This window comes from Rosa rugosa, chromosome 1 (assembly GCF_958449725.1).
Source record: "Rosa rugosa chromosome 1, drRosRugo1.1, whole genome shotgun sequence".
Taxonomy (NCBI): domain Eukaryota; kingdom Viridiplantae; phylum Streptophyta; class Magnoliopsida; order Rosales; family Rosaceae; genus Rosa; species Rosa rugosa.
The window spans coordinates 60773897-60795533 of NC_084820.1; the positions used below are offsets into that span (position 1 = coordinate 60773897).

General features: G+C 38.8%; 2 protein-coding genes across 5 annotated transcripts; one reads left to right on the forward strand and one right to left on the reverse strand.

The window, feature by feature from the left end:
• Positions 1-1295: 1295 nt before the first annotated feature.
• LOC133725855 (GBF-interacting protein 1-like) lies at positions 1296-9327 on the reverse strand. Of its 4 annotated transcripts, none has more exons than XM_062153248.1 (11): positions 8844-9327; positions 7602-7645; positions 7292-7394; positions 6771-6900; positions 6288-6652; positions 5942-6124; positions 4806-5214; positions 4146-4446; positions 3690-3848; positions 2372-2857; positions 1296-2110 (listed from the first exon to the last, which is right to left on the reverse strand). In XM_062153248.1, exons 1-11 carry the CDS (start codon positions 9010-9012, stop codon positions 1898-1900), a joined length of 2562 nt encoding a protein of 853 aa, XP_062009232.1. In that variant the 5' UTR covers positions 9013-9327; the 3' UTR covers positions 1296-1897. The 4 variants fall into 4 exon arrangements, with proteins under 4 accessions (XP_062009232.1, XP_062009230.1, XP_062009231.1 ...); XM_062153246.1 differs by having other exon boundaries at positions 1296-2194; positions 5942-6121; positions 8844-9326; XM_062153247.1 differs by having other exon boundaries at positions 1296-2194; positions 4806-5211; positions 8844-9326.
• A 9050-nt stretch (positions 9328-18377) lies between these two features.
• On the forward strand, positions 18378-20664 carry LOC133725858 (heterogeneous nuclear ribonucleoprotein 1-like). Its single transcript, XM_062153251.1, has 6 exons — positions 18378-18534; positions 18637-18677; positions 18830-18993; positions 19155-19254; positions 19356-19525; positions 19799-20664. The coding sequence occupies exons 1-6, from the start codon at positions 18479-18481 to the stop codon at positions 20333-20335; spliced, it is 1068 nt and encodes a 355-aa protein (XP_062009235.1). The 5' UTR covers positions 18378-18478; the 3' UTR covers positions 20336-20664.
• Positions 20665-21637: the final 973 nt, after the last annotated feature.

Below are 21637 nucleotides of genomic sequence, written 5' to 3' on the forward strand. Positions count from 1 at the left end.
CCTCGATTTCGCTGTGAGTCTTCTTCGGCTTGTGCTTCACATCAAGGCCAGCAAATGTCACATGTTTCTTGATGCCAAAAAAAGTCACATGCTTCTTGCCATCACTTTTGTTTCTGCTAATAGCACTACAAATAGAAGCGTCACTCTCACTTGCATCACCAACTGCACTACCGACATCTCTCCTCTGTGATAGAGTCTCAGTTGATACATCAATAGATGATTGAGACATGAAAGAATTGACTGAAAAATCCTTCCCGGGTCTTCGTATTCTGCGACGGAGCTTCCTCACAGTCCTGCGGGGAACAAGAAAGACTTTTTCTCCGGGTGTGAGTATTGCATTCGGCTTCACTACTGAGTCCCACGGCCGCCTAAAGACTTCAGGCCTAGCGAGCAAGAAAGAAGGGTACTTCTCCAAAATCTTGGCTGCAGGAATAGCCATGTAGTAACTCTCAACATTTCCACCTGCGTGAACAACCTTCAAAATAGAGTTACTGCCCATCTCTGACTGTGCCGGAGCTTGCTTAGGCGGCACCGGCACAGGCACACGCTTTGAGAATGGCTTAAGTTTACCGATATTGAGGAACTTGTGGAGCATGGCAACTTGGTTATAGTTCTTCTGCAAAGTACTGGACATCAATCGTAGCAGTCCAGAGCTGAAACAATAAGCACCCTTTATAACATTCCGCACATCGATGCATACTAAGAGGCAAAAGGGCATATGTCCCTTCTGGATGTCCCTTCTGGAGTTCGGGTAACATTGATTGGGCTAAGTAATTCAAAGATGCTGATAACAACGGTTAAATTAGTAAAGGACAAATCTAGGCAAGCAACACGAGAGTCCGTGGCTGGCTCTGGCTTTGGCTTGGTTGTGACTTGCGAGCACTCTGCAGAAAGCATCAATAAACATTGGCCTGCAGTTGATTTCAAAAGCGTGTTCTACAAACAAAGATGTATACTTCAACAATCATCAATTCATCATCAAACTCATCGCAGCCAAAACTGATCAAATAATGTCAGGCTTCTTGCTCACAGTTTATATCGTTCCAATTTTATCGGATGTCCCCGAAGGGGCAACGACACCACTTATAACAATCACGTAAGACAGACTATTCATGCTCATCAATCTTTTGATACGCACCACAATATGGGAAACAATCACCATGCCAAGAAGAGATCTAATTAGTTGGTAGGTATTTACTATAATGGTGAAGGGTATATCAAAAAGAGACTTCTGCACTAAGATATCAAAATCTACATAATTTTCATTTGGACAAGGGAATAAATGGCCCTGAAAATGACAGTGAACTAAAACAATTGAGATGTTTGCTTCTGTTATACCAATACAACAGTTCAATACAGATTTTCCTTGCTATCAAAATTCACTTTACAGGTAAGACAGCAGAAAGAGAACAATGGAATTGGAAAATTCTTCACCAGCCTATATCTTACCTTCCAAAACCTATAAAACCTCAAATATATAAGAGTAAAAGAATGAAAGAGATTCTCACCACTCAACAGTAAATTCTAAGTTCAAGAACTTCCAAAGAAATGTAGAAAGAAAGAACAAAGGAGGAGAAGGAAGCGGAAGAGACAAGAGGACTTGAAACTAAGAGAAGGGGAAAATGGTAACACCATAAAGCAGCAAAAAGAGAAGACCTGCCATTTCTACCTTGACTAACTAAAATGGTCAATATCAGTTACAGGTGGATTGCACCTTTTATGTCCTCAACCCAAACAATCAGAAGATACTATCAGCAACTCCTTTTTTTTTCAGCCTCCTTTTACAGATTTACACTCAATCTCTGCCAACTTGGTATCTTCTTGATGTCTCCCTCCATCCAAAATAGTTTGAGTTGCCCAAAACAATTCCTGAGACTGGACTTGCAATTCTTCTGTTTCAGTAGTTGCTCGGCCAGTTGATTTGTTGTGCATGCTGAGGCTGCTGATAAACACTTCCCCCAGGTCCCACCATGTCAACTGCCCCAGCCATGGTTTGGGACTGTTGCAGAAGTGGATGGACAGCTGCAGCTGATACTGCTTGTGCAGGGTGGTAGAGACCAGCAAAGGTACCATGGCCGGCCTGCGTTGGAGTGAAAGTCACATGCTGACCCTGTGGAGGAAGGTTGTAAAATGAACTTGTTAAGCTGGGCATTTCTCGGTTAGGTGCAGCAACCCATACAGATGAACCTTCACTCTGTAGAAAAGCAATTTGTAAATATCATGTGTTGTAGGGAAATTGCAGAAGTTTATGTCCTAAGAAATAAGAACAGATCACAGCAAAACCTACACTCTTCAAGATTTATAATTATTATATTAACATCCCAAAGGAGAAAGGGACACCAAAGATCAATAGGTAAAGATGAAAACCAACCTGCTGTCCGGTGATGTATACATTACTCTCTTTGAACTGAGATGTGCTAAGATCTTCATTGGGAGTAGTGTTTCCTGCAGTCGTGGCAGGACTGGGATTATAACCAGCTGGGGAAGAGCCATAGGGCCCATATCCACTTGCCATTCCCATGTGATTTGAGTTTCCTGTATTAGTCCCTGCTTTGTATTGTGGCAGTGAGTATTTGACTCCTGTGGCAGCAGCTGCTGGTGGAGCTGGATACACACCACCTGCTTGAGGTTGTTGAGGAAATGCTCCATTACCCAAATATTGGTGGATAGGAGGTGGAACATAGAATGGGTTAAAGTAGTGACTGTAAGGAATGTAGTTAGCATAATGAGGTATGTGCACCCCAGCTGTTGGTCGGAAGACAGGAACTGGCTGCTGAGTTACAGCTATTGAGCTTTGCACAAGCCCAGAAGCCTGTGTCACCAATGGTGTTGGACCTGCTGCTGAAAGAACCCCACCCTGCAAATAGACAAAATAGCATTAAAAAAAAGGCGTAACTGAAATCCCAGCACAAGATACACACATCTTAGACAGACATACCCTACAATTTTTCCATCAGAGAACAATAATTGAAACAAAAGTTATACCACTGCTTCATAATATTCAAGACTGTAGTATTTAATGCAAATCTTGACAACTAGATAGTTTACATTAATGCAAGATTTTACGCTAGTATACTTTTAAGCCCTGTTGCACATTTTCATGAGAAAAGACCACAAATGAATTGATACTTTCAAGATCACACATGGGGAGGTGCTTGACCATATAATGCCTTTGTTCCAGGCATACATGTGGGTTGCTACTTGCTAGTGTGCATAGTGGAATTGTCTAAGCACAATATGTTTTTAAAAATTAAGAACTAATCAGGTGTTATTATTGTTGTTTACCCTAAAAGATAAAATAATCCAAATAACTTGTACTTGTCAGTAACAAACTTCTGCCAAATAGCTTTTACTCGGGTTTCTGCCACATAACTATTCCCAAATGTAGTAGTGACAAATTCAAACAGGATAATGCAGACATATAGCATATTGTACCTCAACACTTCCTGGTTCAAACAGGATAATGCAGACAAATAGCATATTGTACCTCAACACTTCCTGGTTCTAGTTTGCTTTAATCTAACCGGCAAACCCCCCCCCCCCCCCCCCAAAACACACACACAAAAAAAAAACACAACCACCACCAAAAGAAAGTAAGAAACAGTAGCATTAACTTGAGAAGTAATGAAAAATTATTAAGCTATGAAGATGCATCAAAAATAAACTTTAGTGCAAACTAAACTGCGAACCTCTTGTGGAGACTGAGAACTTGGAGGCAATACTCCAACATTGCCATTGTACTTTGATGATACCCCAGGAGATGGAAAAGGAGAAAGACGGCCATCACTATCAGCACCTGAGCGGTAAAATTGGGCATAATAACTTGCTGGGTCAAGGGGTTGTTGTACCTGTGGATACACAGTTATGATGACTACATTTGATTGCAAAATCAGAGAAAACAATCAGCAAAAACATCTAATATCCAAGTTTCACAAGTCGAATCAGTTGACAAATTTTTCATACATCAATCAACAAGTTAAACTTCAGAAGTCATTGCACATCTATGCATGCAATCCGATTAATTGGGATCGAGGGTTAGTTATCACATAGGAGTTGCAATATCAAAATATTCAACAAGGCACAACCTATAAGCAATTTTTAAATATAGCCAAATCAGATAACTGAAATTAGGTTTGTGAGCTTACTACAAAGCTTGGAAGCCGAGATATATCACGTGCTTGAGATTCAGAGTTTTCAAATGCCGCAAGCTGACTCCCTAAAATTGGAGGTACAATACCAAAACTATAATTCGGAGAAGTATTAGCCACTGGGAGCTGATGACCTCCAGAAGTCAATACAGTGTCATGCTTAGATTCATTATGTCCTTGGGATGCACTGGATGAGACATCGCCCTCACCAGATGATAGATTTTCAAGCATATGAGTAGGTGATTGCGAATGATCAGGAAAATCACCCTCATCGGCAGTTGCCAACACATTTTGATTGCTGGATCCAACATGTGAACAAAATAACATCAGCACGTATTAAGAGATATTATAGGGATAATATAGATCCAACATGTTAACAAAATAACATCAGCACGTGTTAAGAGAAATTATAGGGATAATATACTACCACATGAAAAATGGAAATACAGGGATTTGAAGTATATTTTTGTCAAATTTTACTAACAATAGAGTGCAATGCTAAATCCAAACAGAGGCTACACAAAGTGGTGGAAAGGTATATGTATGCTTGATCGGGAATGAGATCAAATTAATTATTAAGGTCTAACAAAGTCTTTTGTTTTGCCACAAAATGCACCAAACACAAAGCTGTTTAAGTAAAATAATTATCATACAAACCTTGAGGACTGTTCCTCCACAGATTCTTCAATAACCTGAGAAGTTTCAGACCGAGGAGTAGAGCTCTTCTCACTCTCAGGACCACTGACATAGCTATTCGTTATGCCAAAAGTTGCCCCAAAGCTTCCAAAACTCAACTTGTTTCGTTCAGACTCAGGAACGTGTATGTGATTTGGAAGAATAACTAATTTGCGCTGTGGAAGCTGTGGAAGGTGTAATTCCTCTAGCTTCTTCTGCAGTTTTGAAGTTGCTTCTTCCGAATCAAGGACACTTGAAACAGGTTGTGACTGCGGAGAGACCTCTACCAAATCAGCAGGCACCTCAGGTGCAGCTACATTAGCTGTTGCTTGACCTTGAACAACAGCAGAAACTATGGGCTTTGGTTTCCACTCCTTGTTGGTACCAACTGCTGAAGTAGAAATCATAAATTCAGACTATCATAAACATTCAAGCAATAAAAGATGAAGTCATCAGGTGTATTTTTTCTTGAGAAAAATTAAATGACAACTTAGTAATTACGTAATCACTATAGCTTCCTCCTTGTAATTGAATATAATTTTCTATTAGCCCATCATACAAATTATCACCCATAAAGCTATCATTGAGCAACATGCTATAGATTAAGCAAACTCTGATTTTTTTTTCTTTGCAAAGAATACATTGACCATATAAAAGAGAACTGAGAAAAAGGAACCAAAGAAAAGAGAGACAGACTTCTATTTGTCAAGTAACAAAACATGAGTAAGGTGGTTGTTCTATTCTCCCATGTAAAAATCAAAAGTCAGCAACTCACACTTACAAGAATCACCTTTTGAATCGATTATAATAACACTTGCTCATTCTAACCAATCCCTTTGCATTTGAATCAATTTGACTGGATGCTTCAAAAGGATCAGTACAACTTCAACTTTGAGTAGAATGCAAAAGCTCAACAATATGATAACAAAAGCAAACAAAATTCATTATACTTTCCATTTATTTTTCCTCCTGTTGGGGAGCAGTTACAAGATGAAGCCTAACTTTTTATAGAACCCTAGAGTTTCACAGAGACCATATGACCTCTTGAGAAATTTAAGTACACAACACAATTATTTAAATAAACCTCTGCAGACAGACAAACAAACCTAATATATTACCTTTTTGAGTGCCAATTAGTTGTTGCGACCGGCTACTATAATTAGATGATGGCCGACTAACCGAACCGCCATGAATTGATGTAGATGAAGGATGTGAAAGATCAGAGGGCTGAGTTTTCCCAACTCCCTGTGTTTTGCTTGTTGTTTTTCCTTGTGCTAAAGAGCTGCCAACCTCAGCAGCTGCTATATTGTCACCCAAAAAAGCTATTATTAGTTAAGCATCATCTTTTTTTCTTTTTCTTTCTTTTTTGGTGAAAACTTAAGCATCATCACTCAGGGGAGGGGAAAGGAAATGGTCTATAAAACTAATAAAATTTCCAAAGGATTCTAGTTGCATTTGGCTCACCAGGAGGATGATGGCTCACAACTTCACGTTTGATTGTGCCCACAGAACCTGGGAGCCGTGAATCATTAGACGGCACCAGTACAGGATCAGAGGGGGAAAAGCATGCTCCCAATGTAGACGCTGGGTTTGGCAAAACTGAGCTACTAATGGAGCTTGGTGCAGCCTGCTCGTGCAAGTCCTCATTTCCGAATGCACTGGTGGGGATTTTTTTTGCATCCACTGTGGAGACCGCGCTACCCGATTTATCCCCAACCAATGACAAACTTATTTCAGCACTAGTTCCAGTAGATAACTGCGAGGCAGGCACAACAGTAGTAGTTCCTGAAGCCACATTGGAAGGACCACCCACAATCACAGGTACAGAGCTGTAAATGATGTAAATGATTTTAACCATAATTGTTCATGTTGTATTTATATGAACTACATTCAGAAAAAGGACCTTGAAAAATGTAAAAATGCATTGCATTTTAAAGTGATAGCCACCTTGTTACCAGACTTCTCTCTTTAGTTTTTGTCTCACGAGTGGTTGGCAAAGAGGGAGCAACACCTTTCTCTGCAACCTGAGCGGGTCCATTCTCAGTTCCAGGACCTGAGTTCCTGCCACCACCGGCATCTGACAAGTACACAAAAAGAAAATTAGCTTGGTTGCATCAACTGAAATTAATGGCACAATAAATTCAAAATGTTAAAACAATTGCACAGCATGTTAATAAACGTTCCCTCTATTGATGAGGGAAGAGATGGTTTCCCTCAATTCCACGAAAAGCCAGACATACCCAGAAAATAAACAGGTGTAGCACAGCTAAGTGTTGGATTAACACAAAGCCAGTAGCAGTTAGAAAGAAGTATAAAACAGTTATCAATGATAGACATACATAACTTATTAATCAGCAAACATAATCAAAGTCATATAATTGAATCCAAATTTTGACAAGGGTACAAAGGAAACTACAGAATACTGAGCCTCAAACAAGTTTTATAACTTCTATTTGAACTTCACTTACCATGTGGTGGACGAGATGAAAAATTCACCCGACCACCCCTACCCCCCCTACCCGGCATTCCAGGCCTCCACCGTGGCTCTGCAGACTCTCTGTTGTTCAGATTCTGCAAGATATACGACAATCAGTTGGGGCTTAAAGCTAAAAAGAAATACTATCTGCATCAGAAGTAAAATAATAAGTACCTGAAAACACATAACCGAATTTCTTTTTCTGTTCTTTTTTTTAAATAAAACAAACGAGATGCTTCATGATAGAACCAGTTTAAAGACCCACTACATTACCGACCAGCTGCGAAATTATAATCTCTTACCTCTTTTCTCTTGTCACGTTTCCTTTTGACCTCATGAAATGGATCTGCAGACCGACATATAAACTCTTATTTAAAAAGAAAGTAACAATTAGAAGGAGCAAGAACAGCAGAAAGATTAAATGGAAATAATCATTCACATAGTAGAGATGGACATAGAGGCATTAACTTTATTTTGTCTGTTAGCAGCTACCATGCAGGAAATGCACAACAACAGACAACCATGAATAATTACTCACATGCAAAGGATCAGAAGTGGCACCTTTACTGAATTGCCTATGTCAAAGTGTGTGAGTGGGCATGCACAACAGGTAAGCATGAGGAGAAGGAGGAGAAGAGGAGGAAGAGGGGGAGGTTCAGATAGTGTTCAGCTGTCTAACAGCTTTCTACACTAACAAAGGTCAACACATAAATCTTGCATTGACACTGCAAGTCAACAACAACCAAAAGACACCCACCAACACTGATGTCTACATCGTTACTACTAATATTATTCGATAAAGATTCATCCATTATCACAATAAAGCACAACGATCTCTTTGCTTTACTGGTATACGCTATTACTATAGGCTTTGCATTGTGCGGAACCAGGTGCTAAAAAAATCTGTTGAGAGGGCGGTAGCAATCTCTGCAGAAGCAATACATGATACATTTTCATTTTTCGACAAACTGAACAATGCATTGTGCCAAATGCAACAATAATTCATATAGTACATAGCTCAAATATTTTGGACCAAAAACTGAAGCTGAACACAAAGTTTTGTTTCCTTTTTCACCTATGTTCAGGACTACAAATGGAGAACTAAACCTAACAACAGTATTTCAACATCAACTAAAGAACGAGGATAGTAAAAGCTATCAATTACTCCTGGACCCCAAAAGTGAGCACAAGCTTAATACATAATCAAATCCTAATCCTAAAACCAAGTCCAGATCTTTATATTTTTGCGCGAATTGGCATAGTCACTCAAACAAAGTAGAGCTTAATTCATAAACACAATATGAGAACCAAACTAAACCTCATGAAAGCACACCAAACAGTGAAACCCCATCATAGCAAATCAAAAACCCAACTCAAATTGCCACTCCCCAGAATCAAAAATCAAATCAAACCCGAAAACGAACCCGACCCAGTACCAAAGACAAGAACTTTACCTCACAGATCACATCAGATTACTCAAACAGAATCGCAACAATCAAAACCCAATACAAAGCAGAGCAAGAGAATCAAAAATTGGAGGGTACCCTGAAGCAGAAGTTTCTGCGCGGTCTCGTTGGGATCCATGTTACATTCCTTGAGCATTGCATAGATTTCTTCCTCGCTGTGATTGCCCGTGATCTCTTTGATGTCCTGGATCGTCTTCCTCACACTGTTTGGGATTGAAACCCTAAACCCACCACCACCACTACTCATCTTTGCAGACCCAGAAAACCCGAAAGACCCAGACTTTATAGTTTCTGAGGGAGAATGTGAAATAGATAGAGAGACTCTGATGGAGAAGAAAAATGAATTGCTGGGTTCCCAATTCCTCTGATTTCAAAGATGAACACTATATCAACATGAAGAACTAAAAGCAAAGAAAAAAAACTAGGAAATAAAAAAAGAAAAGAGATGAACTTTTTTAATGGGTAGTTTTGAATTGATCTACGACAAGTAGACAGACAGAATGAGAACGAGAACGAGAACGAGAACAAGAAGAGAGAAGAACGAGGGGGGGGGGAAGGGAGCTAAATGAAAGTGTATTTGGAGTGTAGGGCTTTTTGGTTTTTCATTTTTATATGCTTTAATTATTTTTGGCAATTTTTATTTTTGGTTTTTTTGATTAATTTGATTCCCAATTGCCTTTTAAAAAAAAAAAATTATACAGGTTTTTCTTCACTGTGTGCTATAAAAATTTGTGCTTTTTTGATGTTTTTTTGTTCTGGGCTTAGTCAGCAGCCAGCAGACTGAGCACCATGATATGAATAATGAATGGAACCAAGTGGGAATGCTGGCTCCATTTTTTGCAGCAGAACACTTTTCAGAATGTGTTTGTTATCCTAGCTCAATCATACCACTAGCTCGACATGATGGGAGTTGTAGACCTTGGCAGTACTTGGTACTTTGGTAGATTAGTTTGGTCATTAGTCCCCCAACTATTCATCAATTACAAGAGTTCTAGGTATACAATCATAGCAACTCCAAAGGTGAAAAACTCACTCAATTGTTGGGAATGCCCAAAATGCATATATGGACGGTCATAAATTTTATTTTCCTTATAGAAATTCATACTGTAAATAGCGTAGTACCAAATTCGCATCTTACGAGTATATTCGTTTTAGTCTGATGGATTTTTATTCGTTGTTATCTAGTAAATAGATTCTCTGTAAGCCAACAGATAGATTGACTGTCCGTTTTAATATAATGCACTTTTATTCATCGCTATCCAGCGGATAGATTCTCTGTGAGCCAACGGACATATTGATTGTCCGTTTTAATATGATGCACTTTTATTCATCGTTATCCAGCGGATGGATTCTCTGTAAGCCAACGGACAGATTGACTGTCATCCAGTAAATAGATTTGTTCTTATCCAACCGATGTATTTATTGTAATTTCACAAGGTTTTTCAAATTGGGACAGGGTGCATGCATGCCATTTGACTGGTCTGAATCAATATATTTATTGTAATCCACAAAGGGTCTTCCAAATAGAAACAAAGCGGATGCATGTCATTTTATTAGTTTGAGTCAATATCTTTATTGTAATCAATAGGGTCTTTCAGATGACATCATGGTGTAATGCTTGTCATTTCGTGGATTAGTAAAATTAAATTTAAAACTCATATTCTTTTCAATTTCAATATTATTTTTCAGCATGACAATGCTCTTTTTTTTTGTTGGTACAATTAGTATGACAAGTTTTAGTAGCATCATTTTTCCTTTTTTTAATCATTTTTATTTATTTAAGTGGTTTTAGTCTAGTACAAAACTATTTTTATTTATGTCGGATTATTTTCGGTTTCCTCAAGTTATAGTTTCGCACGAAAGTGAGGTTTGAGAATTGTTTTTGTTCTTCGTTAGGTTGTTTCATTACTCTTAGTAAGGACATCTCTAGCAGATTACTTATTTCAAGATAAAGTTTTACTCCAGCAGAATACTTAAACAAAAGTACAAAAGTTAAACTTAACTTTTGCTAAAGGGTGGTTCTAGTTAGACCTCCCCATTTGCTATTTATACCTCTTATAATTTTTGTAAAATTTTATTTCCTATTTTACCCACTAAAAAAATAAGAAGAAGAGAAAGAATTTCCTATTCACAAACCCAACTATTTGATCTTCCACGCAATGAGACCTGAAAAAACAACAAGAATTGGTCTTTGGGCATGGATCCGGGAAGCCAAACCTCCATTTTCAGCAGCAAAATGAGCAAAGAATTCATCAAATCATGCTTTCATATTCCATATTTTCTTCTTGCACGTAACAAATTTTGTATTTCATTCAAATTTAGAAAAGATCATCACATCATCATCAAAACTGCACCTCCCTCCAAAAAGGTTCAATCTTTGCCTCATTAAACATTATTGATGCATCAAAAAACCAAAGTAAAGACCAATTCTTTGTGCGAAGCAATCTAATTTTGGTACCTCTCGCTTTCTCAGACCCAAGAAGTACAGAGCTCACTAAACCCAATTCAATATCATGATGCAAATAGAAACCATTCCAATATGGTCAAATATTATAAGGACACTGTGCTAATCCAATCCGTCAGCACAGTGTTTCTACATTATTAGCATTAGTGTATTACTAAAAAAGAAGGTCATGCAGCTCAAAAAAAAAAAAAAAAAAAAAAGAAGGTCATGAACGAATCAATAATTCACCTACTTTGGATTAACTTTTTAAACTACATGATTAGTTGGGTGGATCTTGGGTTTGACTAATCTACTTATTTAGTTTACGGATCTCCCTCTTCTATAATTGTTTTAAGACTAATGGCCAGGTGCCGATGAACTGATAGTTCAAGGCACTTAGTATTTGTTTAGTGTTAAATAGACTTTTGCTACAAACCTAGGAAAACATCTTATCATTTTGGTTCTCTCTTATAAAGACAACGAATTTCAAACAAAATCATAATTTTCAACGGGACCATGTATAAATTTATAAAGACATAAGAAAAATATGTGTATGTGTTAGGTTTAGAGGTGCAAAGAGAAGTTAGAAAATAAACAAAATTGTACAGGCGAAGACTTAAATCCTATAATAATATTTGCCTGACTCAAAGTGTGTCGACTGGGACGTCGAACCTCTAAGAACGGGGAAATGAATTGTAGTGATTTGTGTCGTGTGTGCAAGTGCAAGACACTAGTAGACTACTCGGCGCACAGCCAAGTCTAAACTACCCAACCCAAGCATTCCACTATTTAGAAATTTCATTCAAGTTGGACTCTCTTTCCTTTGATATTTTATAGTACTTTACTATTAATTTTTTTTTCTTTTTAAAGTTTAGTCTGATTTGATTACATTTTTTTTTTGTTACAAAAATGGTGGCAAATTGTGCTACCACTCCGAATTGGGACCTGATTTGAATAAAACTGTAACGTCCCGAACCTAAATTCACCGGTTTACTAGTCATTTGGACAGTAAACGGTAATTTGTTTTACTTTTACTCTTTTTCAGCAACCTTAGTGGCCCTAAAAGTTGACTTTTTGTTCGGGTCAAAATTTGGGAAAATGTTCTTCATGGAAGTCGTAGAGGACGTTAAACCGAGTGCGTGCATATGTGGTGCGTAAAAATCGGAGTTCGTATGCGAAAGTTACAAGCGAAATAGTAAAGTTACTGTTCATTGGTAGAAAGTATAAATTTGAAAATTTACTGTTGCTGGGTAATTTTCCTCTCTCCCCTTTCCCCGCGTTCTCTCTCTCGCTCGCCTGCAACTCCGGCCTTCTCCCTCCTCCGGCCACCTGGTGGCATAAAGCCGACATCTTTGGACTCGTCTCCGCCCCCTCTTGGCACCGGTGGTGGTAGCTCACGGCGGTTTGGCCAGAAAACGAGGCATCGGCCCGTGAAACTTTACTGTGGCAGTTTGGGATTTTCATCGATTTCCGGCGATTCCGGCCATCTCCGGCCACCAAACCGGCGTCGAAGGAGCGGTTTTTCCCAAGGATCATGTTGCCTCTAGCCTTGAGCCACGATTTGCAGTGTGGAGGTCGAATCGAAGGTTTGAAATTCCGAGTTACGATTCACAATTCGGGTTCAAACTTCTCTTTAATTGTTGAGGTACTTCCGCTCATTTTCTAACTTGGTCACAGTTGAAAGAATTAATGGGTGTGTTGAGAAGGTGCTACTGCCAAATTTTGGTGGCCATCGGAGATGGTGGCGGTGGCGGCGGCGCCGCCACTGTGGGCGGTGGTAGCGGTGGCTAGGGTAGCTTTTTAATTTAAATTTTTGGCTAGTTAAATTCTATAATTATCATAGAGCTTGTATGTGAAGTTTGGTGAATTTTGGAGAAGCTTGGAATTAATTATGAATTTTTGAAGTTTAGGGTTTCGATTATCGAATTACGAGAATCCGACCGTCGGATATCTCTCGGTTCTGCTTTGGAACCTTTAAATTAACGAATTGGTATTTGTGGTATAATTTGGGCTGAATCCGAGGAGAATGGGAGATGTAATTTATGAGGAATTGAGTTTAGGAATTATATTAAATTGTTGAATAATTATTCACGGAATATAATCGTGTACAGGATGTCGTACCGAGCCCTGGCTCGATGAAGGAACTCGTATACGTGATCGTCGGAATAGTACTGTGAGTGGACTTTTGTTTTTAAGTAAATGATGCATGCATTTATTTTGAAATTATTGGTTTATTTAATTATCGTTTTATTTATCGAGCATGATATTTTGTCTTGGATTATAATTTGACATTGAATTTTTCATGAGTTTCGGATATGAACTTATTATGCTCGGATTTGGATTTATGAGTTGTTTTTGAGAATATGAATTGATTTTCAGAAATTGATTATAATTATTATTTGAAATTCTGATATTGTGATTTTCAATGAATTCTTTTCCGAGGTGATTTCCGGAATTTCATATTTATTTTTCATTCACCGATTTGAGATCTCCGAAAGATTTTCGAAATGAGATTTCGATGGAATTATTTCTTGTTTGTTTATCGACTTTCGGTTTTGGCATTGGGAATGCCTCGATGATGATTTTGGAATTGGTTTTGTTTCGAATCATGATGATACTCTTGGCGTGTGGGACACGTCGTTGGAAATTCATTTGCGAGAGTTGGGGAAGCCTTATGTATTTATGGATTTACTTGGTTTTCGGTTATGTTTCCCTGTGCCATACTGAGGGGTGATTTTATCATGCTAGCATTGATTTTCCGCCTTTGTGGCGCGGTGATGGGATCACCGTAGCCCTTCCGCCTTTGTGGCGCAGGTTACTGTCTTTGTGACAGTAATTCTGTAGCCCAGTATCCTATCGCTACGCTTAGTGGCGTAAGGGTATATTACGGGAGTTATGGGAGTTCTTTAGCCTGGGAGGCTATCACCCAAGCCTGAGTGGCTTATTCGTATGGCTATCATCTTCCCCTACTCATTATATTATTGCTGGGCTAGCGGGGTCTAGTCCGATTCCCTTAACCAGCGGGGCTGGTCTTATTTTCTTGAGTATCAGAGTTCTTTCCTCTTTGCTTGGTTGTGGCTAGCGGGGCTAGTCGGTTTTCTTGAGCTGAACTAAAGTTGTGTTTCTTTAAATTGTTGCATGCATCGGGATTTTTAAAGAAATAAATGTGGGAAAGTATAAAATACATTTGGTTTTAAATTGTTTATTTTTGTCCACTCACGCTAACGTTTTTATATACTTTCCCCTGGGCCCTTCGGTTTCAAATGCCCAGTGTGCAGGAGAAATTAGTTGAGGTCGGGCGTACATGGAGTCGAGGCATAGTCAACAGTATGGCTTCCGCGATTGCCTTGAATTAGGTTTTCCTCATTTACCTTTCTATTAGAATTGCTCTGATTACCTGCGGAATTAAGGTTGTTAAGTCGAGAATTGTGTGTTGTGATTTTGGTTGATGTTGTTTGGGGGAGCAGGGTGGCTCCAGGAGAATAAGGATGGGTGATTTAGAAGTGTAAATTCTCTTTCTACAGGTTTTGGGTTGTCCACTTTAGGGGAAGTTCTGCCTAATTTTTGGCAAAATTTCTTCTAAGGTGGGCCCCGCAGGTCCACTTCGGATTTCAGGGTGAAATTCGGGGCGGGTCCTGTCAAAAACTCTCCCCAAGAAATATTTTTCACAAGCGGATGATCGAACGCTGGATCTTTTTAAATAGGGTTTTTGTCCATTTACCCCATTTTTAGGGATTTTTTTCCCACTTACCCCATTAAGTTTTTTTAATTCTCTCTTACCCAAAACACTCTAAGGAGGTCTTCCCTAATACCCCCATTAAGATTTTTTTTTTTAATACCATTTTACCCTCATCCTTTATTACTTAGAGAGAAAGAGATAGAAAATGGAAGAGAGAGAAACCATAGGAGACTTCGCCGGAGCCGGTCACCGGTCGTGGGATTCCGGTCAACTTCGCCGGAATCCGGTCACCAGCCGTCACCCACCGGATTTTTCTGAAAATCTCTATTGCCCCCAATAGTCTATTGCCCCCCAATAGGGGTCTATTGCCTCCCAATACAATAGGGGTCTATTGCCCGCCAATAGATGTTTCGATTACCGAAATGGGAACTAATTTTCCTATAATTAGACAAATAAAACTTTGATTGAAGAAAAAAGAGAGGAGATTACATCAATTTAAAACGTGTATTGCCCCAATAGACGTGTATTGACCCCCAATAGACATTTAACAGACGTCTATTGCCCTCCATGAAGGAATGGATGGATTTCAAAACTTTTTAATTAGTGTGGAATAAGTTTAACAATTAAACTACTAACTAAACATAAAATCCATTCCTTTAACCCATGATCTTGGCTTATTGTGATATGTATATAAACTAAGCATGCTTAGTAAGGAAGAACAAAGAGGGAGTTTATGTTCTACTCACCCTTGGAGCGTGATTTTAATCCGATCCAAGTGAACCACCAAAGTTCCTCTCATTGATCTCTCCTTGTGTGTGTTTCCTCCACCTTGAAGCACCTTGAATTAAGAACTCCTTCTTGTACTTCTTCTTGTGCTTGTAATCTCCTCCTTGATGTAACGAGTAAAGCCACAAAAATATATGGCCTCTAATGATCTTCACCAAGTGAATCAAGAGATGAAGAAAGATGAAAGAAAAGAAGAAATTATGCAAGTGTTTTTCTTTCCTTTAATTTCTGAAAAATGGACCAAGAGAGAACTCTCTCTCTCTCTCTAATATGAAAATAATAGTGTGGAGACACACTTATTTCTTTGTCCATGCTTTCACTTTTATATAATAGGAAATAACTCCAATTACTAAAAAAAAAAATATTGACTTTCATAAAGCCAATATTTTGGCTGGTCCATACATGTTATTGGGCACTAAAAATGTGTCTTGGGCTTTCATTTAAATCTCATTTAGTGAAGCCCAAGTCCACACCAAAAACCCGACAATCGTTTAGGCCCAATAGGTTCAGTTTTTAACTGAAAATCCTAATTATGTTCAAATAATAAATCTAATTAATTATTTGCTCATAACCAACTCTTGTTTAATCTTCTTCATATACAATCTCAAGGATCCACTTATATGGTGTGCAATCTCTTAGGTTCTAATTAACAAGACAGTGAAGTTCATAGAAACGGAGAAACCATTCTATTTTGTTTACGAATCAAAAACTCCATTTTTGATTCTCTCTTGTTATTAGGATAATAAATGTTTATTAATCCTCGGGGACTTCACAAGTCATGAGTGACGTCTTGCAACATATCATAACTACCCTAGTTAATGTAGAATGACAAAGAACTTGTTCAATTGGAATTACAATACAATACGATCATTCTCTAACACGATGTTCTAAATCACATCATCGGGGTATTGAATTGATATGTCAATCCCCTAATGTGATTTTCATTCTTATGTGATTCTTAGAATGTGATTAAAAACTCCTTTTTAAATCTCATTCAATGCTTTGGCCAAAGACTCATTGAATCACATATTTGAACATACACCTTATTTACTTAAGGATAGAGATTCCTTGTTGTACACTCACATGTCTCCATGATCGAATTGATTATACCAATGAATGCATCTATTATATTCATTAAGAGACACAATATTATTGCATCATCAAGAGATAATCCATTCACTCATAAGACAACTATGGTGTCTCAGGTCAAAGGACTAATTTGTATTATTGTAATTTAGAGTTCAAGTTTGACATGTAAGTAAGACTCCATACAAGAACTATAATGATCGCGTTCAGCATACTCTTTAACTTAAGAGCACCCACATACTTGTATTAGTGTCTCTACACAAATGACAAGAGACATATCATCCTCCATATTGAGCATACATAGTATGTGCTAGTCTTTCCGGATTATCAATGTCCAAGTGATAATCCTATGACTAGGAACCTTTTAGGATAAGAGTGTGAAAGAGTAAAGGTCTCACACATCTAACTCTTTAGATTATTTTCTCTTTAACTCATATTCCTTGGACCTTGTTCAATCAAATATTAAATATAAGCAATGAACAATAAACTTGCCCTTTTGATTAATAATATTACATCAAAATGATTGTTTTAGGACACAATTCCTTCACTCCAATAGTCTTTTTCTTTTTTCTTTCCTTCTATTCTTCTGCCCTCATTTTATCCAAAAAAAAAGAAGAGAAGCCAGGTCAGCCGGTTCAAAGTTCTACCATCTGTTTGCTTTGCATCACTAAAAAGCTCAGATTAGCTACGAGGGAGCTTCAGAGGTGTGATTTACGGACACTAATAACATTCAATTTCGCAAGCAACTCCAAAATTCAAGTTTCTATTCACCACCACGATCAGTGTAATCCAATCCAATCAAATCAAAATTCAACCACCGCATGAACAAAATTCACAAATGAAATTGCATCCACTGTCTTCCTCTTTCATATCACAAATCAATCGTAATGCGAAAAGATAAGAAGCGAAACAGATCTGAATCGGAAACCAAGCGGTGAAGAAAATCGTACCTTAGATCCGATCAGTGGGTGAGAGGATCCAAAGGAGTGGCTAGGGCGCCGACAAACTCACTGAGTTCCGCTTCACCTCCGGCACCTCCGACATCTGATTCTCCATCGCCGCTGCCGGATTCTGCTGCAGATATAGTCAAGTTGATCGGACTCGGAGCTTCTGTAATCACAGAGGGATGAGTGCAGGGGAGAAGGCCGGAATCGGACTCGGAGTGATCGTCGGGGTTGGGTTGGTTAGACTCGGAGCTTTTGTAATCAACGTTCTCGTTGTTGTCATCGACGGAATCCGGCAGGGGGGAGAGAGAGAGAGAGAGCTGTGAATCGAGACTGGAGAGAGAGGGGAGAGAGAATCGCATGGTTGTAGTTTATTAATTAAGTCGAGGGCATATTTGTCATTTCTTTTTAAATTGTGTTAATGGGAATAAAAATCTCTCACTGGGGTAAATGAGATAATTTTTCCTCATTTTGGTGCTTTGGGTCAAGAACCCGAACTGATTATTGTTTTTTTAGATATCATAAACCACTACGAAAGTCGGACAGAGCGGTCGGTCGCAACACTCGGGTGGACCAATCCATTCCAAGCCCAACCTATTGTACAAAAAAAAAAAAAACCAAGCCCAACCTTTATAGTTAACCCTTGAGGCCTTAACCGACTCTGTAAAAATTGCATCGTCTCTATAAAAGCAGCTTCTTAATTTACTGATTGGCTCCAAAAACCTAAAATCGCTTCCCCATCTCAAATCCACAACACCACAACCAAATCGACGACATGGCTTCCAAGAAGGGCGACTACAACCCTCACTCCGGCGACGGCGCTAGCCCTGGGTCAGCTCTCTCTCTCTTATCTCTCATCTCTCATCTCTTGGATGGTTTTGTCATCGATACGTGAACAATCAGCTAATTGGTTCCATCATTCTTTTTGTGCAGAAAGATATTCATCGGAGGCTTGGCAAAGAACACCACCTTAGGTAAGATAGATTTCTTCTATTCTATCTAGATAAAAATTGATATGGGTCTATTATTCAAAACAGTTATATAGGTGTTGTTTGGATTTTGATTAGGGTTGATAAGTTTGATTAGGGGTTTTCGTCGATTTGCTCATATCTGTGTACTGTTGCAGAGACCTTCATTAAGTACTTTGAGAAGTATGGGGAGATAATTGATTCTGTCATCATGAAGGACCGCCAAACGGGGCTTCCTAGGGGTTTCGGCTTTATAACCTATGCCGATCCTTCTGTTGTTGACCAGGTTATTCAAGAGACTCACGTCATCAATGACAAGCAGGTGATCTTCAGCCTTTCACAATTTGATTGAAGAGTTATAAGTAATGTTTAGCATGTTCAATTAAGAGAAATTTGAAGAATTACAGAATTTGATGTTTCTTCATCATCGCTACAACATTATATGGCCAGTTATTTGATTGTGATTATTGTCGCGGTAACCAGGTTGAGATAAAGAGAACCATTCCAAAAGGTGCCGGACAAGCTAATGATTTCAAAACTAAGAAAGTTTTTGTAGGCGGGATTCCAAGAACTGTTACAGAAGGTTTGTGTATTATCTTTTGGCTTAGGATGTTGTTTGTGATGCTCTAATTTTTGTTGCACAACTGATCAATGGTTTTTTTTTGGTCTCCCTTTGAACATCAGATGAATTGAAAGATTTCTTTTCAAAGTATGGTAATGTAGATGAGCATCAGATCATACGCGAGCATGCCACTAACCGCTCTCGAGGGTTTGGATTTGTTGTATTTGAGAGCGAAAAAGTTGTTGATAATTTGCTGGCAAATGGAAATAAAATTGATATGGATGGAACACAGGTGAGTTTTTGGCAATGGTCTTTGATGATGTTGGGTGTATATACATACGTAAATGTTTTGTATAAAGGAGCACTGAAAGGTTTTATTTTAAAGTGTCCCCCTAATTTTAAGCACATGTGTATTTTTTTTCATGAAAGTTTTACACAACTTTTACATTCCGTATTTCCTACTTAAGTGGACTTGAATGCAGGGTTTTCTCTCTCTACCTAAATCCAGGTCTCACGAATAAATTTGCTAAGTAAGAGCTTAGGTTAACTCACTTCTTTATTGTAGGTTGAGATCAAGAAGGCTGAACCGAAGAAGGCCTCAAACCCCGCTCATGTTCCTGCCTTCAGTAGAGACTCTAGGGCACCCCCATACCCTGCTAGTTATGATTTAGTCGGCAACACATATAGTGGTTATGGCCCTGGTGGTTATGGCCTTCCTTCGTATGGCCCTCCTTCCTATAGGTCACATGGAGAATTTGGCAATAGGTTTGATGATTACAATGGTTATTCAGATGCTAATGATGTTGGTGTTGGGTTTGAGGGTCTCAGAGGTGGCCCTTTTCCTGGTTATCACGGAGATTCTTCATTCGGGTATCCTAGTAGATTTTCATCCTATCGTGGAGGGCTTGGTGGAGGATATGGTGGTAGCGGGTTAGGTGCATATGGGCGTGAAGCTAGGGGCTATGGAAGCTATGCTGGGTCAGGCTCGGGTGATGGTTATGATTCAGGCCCTGGTGCTAGTTATGAAGGACCGCGAGGCTTGTACGGTGCTAGTAGGGCAGGATACGGTGGCAGTAGTCGTTACCACCCTTATGGAAGGTAGAAATATGTCTAAGCTTTCGTATAGAAGTTGCATGCTGGTTCCATCGTCCCTAGGCACTACAGCAAGAGGCACTAGCTAGAAGAGCAGATGAACCACTAGTTTCTCCTGGTTGCAAGTTTAGATCATCATCAACTTAGAAGACTTTGTCATTTTAGTCATATGTTTTCTGTTATCCTATTGACAATTAGAAGATGCTTAAACATTTATTAGAATCAACCTAGTGTAGTTTGTGTTCCCATATTCATTTGTTTTCAAGTGCTTTGTGAGCCAGTTATTTTTTTCCCATTGGATATTGTCTTCTGTTCCTAAGAGTGTGCACTGTTGTGAGATATTAGTGAAATAGTTTTACTTATTGCCCACATAGGTCAAAGTCTATCATTCAGGACCACACAAATTTGGATTGCTAATACTCATAAAAATAGTAGGTTCCTTCCTTAAAAGCTATAGCCAGTAAGTAGTAATTCCTGCTTGGTTTTGTTGCGTCTCTTCCTATAAGCTATGATTTGATGTACTGTTACCATTAGTTTCTTCTGTTGGTAGACCAGTATAAATGACTTGTTACAGTTAAATTGCAAGGGTTTCCAGCATGACCAATATCTCCCATATTTTTGGTGAAGTCTGACTCACGGTTATGACTATTTTCAAATAGCATTTGATCATTAGGTATCAAAAATATCTTTGAAACCATATCAAAGTGTTTTTCTTTTGGTTACAAGGAGGCCCATAGTGCCTAAGCGAAAGAACCAAAGCACCTGACTAATCTGGCTCATACTCGACACCATCTTCCTCACAATGTGCACATGAGTGATACCAAGGAAAACTGCGGAGCCCTAGAGACAGTAATGCTGTCCTTTAGCCAGAGAAGTATCCACTCCGTTGATCTCTCGGTGTTTTAAGATTGCCAAGATGAGGATTGCTGCATTCAGTTTTGAATTAGAATTCCTGAAGGATAATTCACAGTTGTCCTCCAAGATAAGGATAATCACAACCGCAGACTGCTTCCAAGTGGTTGAGGTGCTAATCATCATCATGAGCAAGATTGACAGAATTGATTTGAGCCTTATCTCACACCTAGGCTGTGTTTGTTTCACAGATTTGGGCATTGGGAAAGGAATGTCATTCCTCTCCTGTGTTTGAGAGTGACAACGGAAGGGAAAATGCTTCCTAATGGAAAGGAAAAAGAGATGGAAAATGATTCCCCCCACCCACCCCAGGATCCACTTTCCCAATGGAAAGGAAAATGATTCATTTCCTTTTCACAAACCAAACAGAGCCCTATTGGGTAATATGGTTATCAAAGAT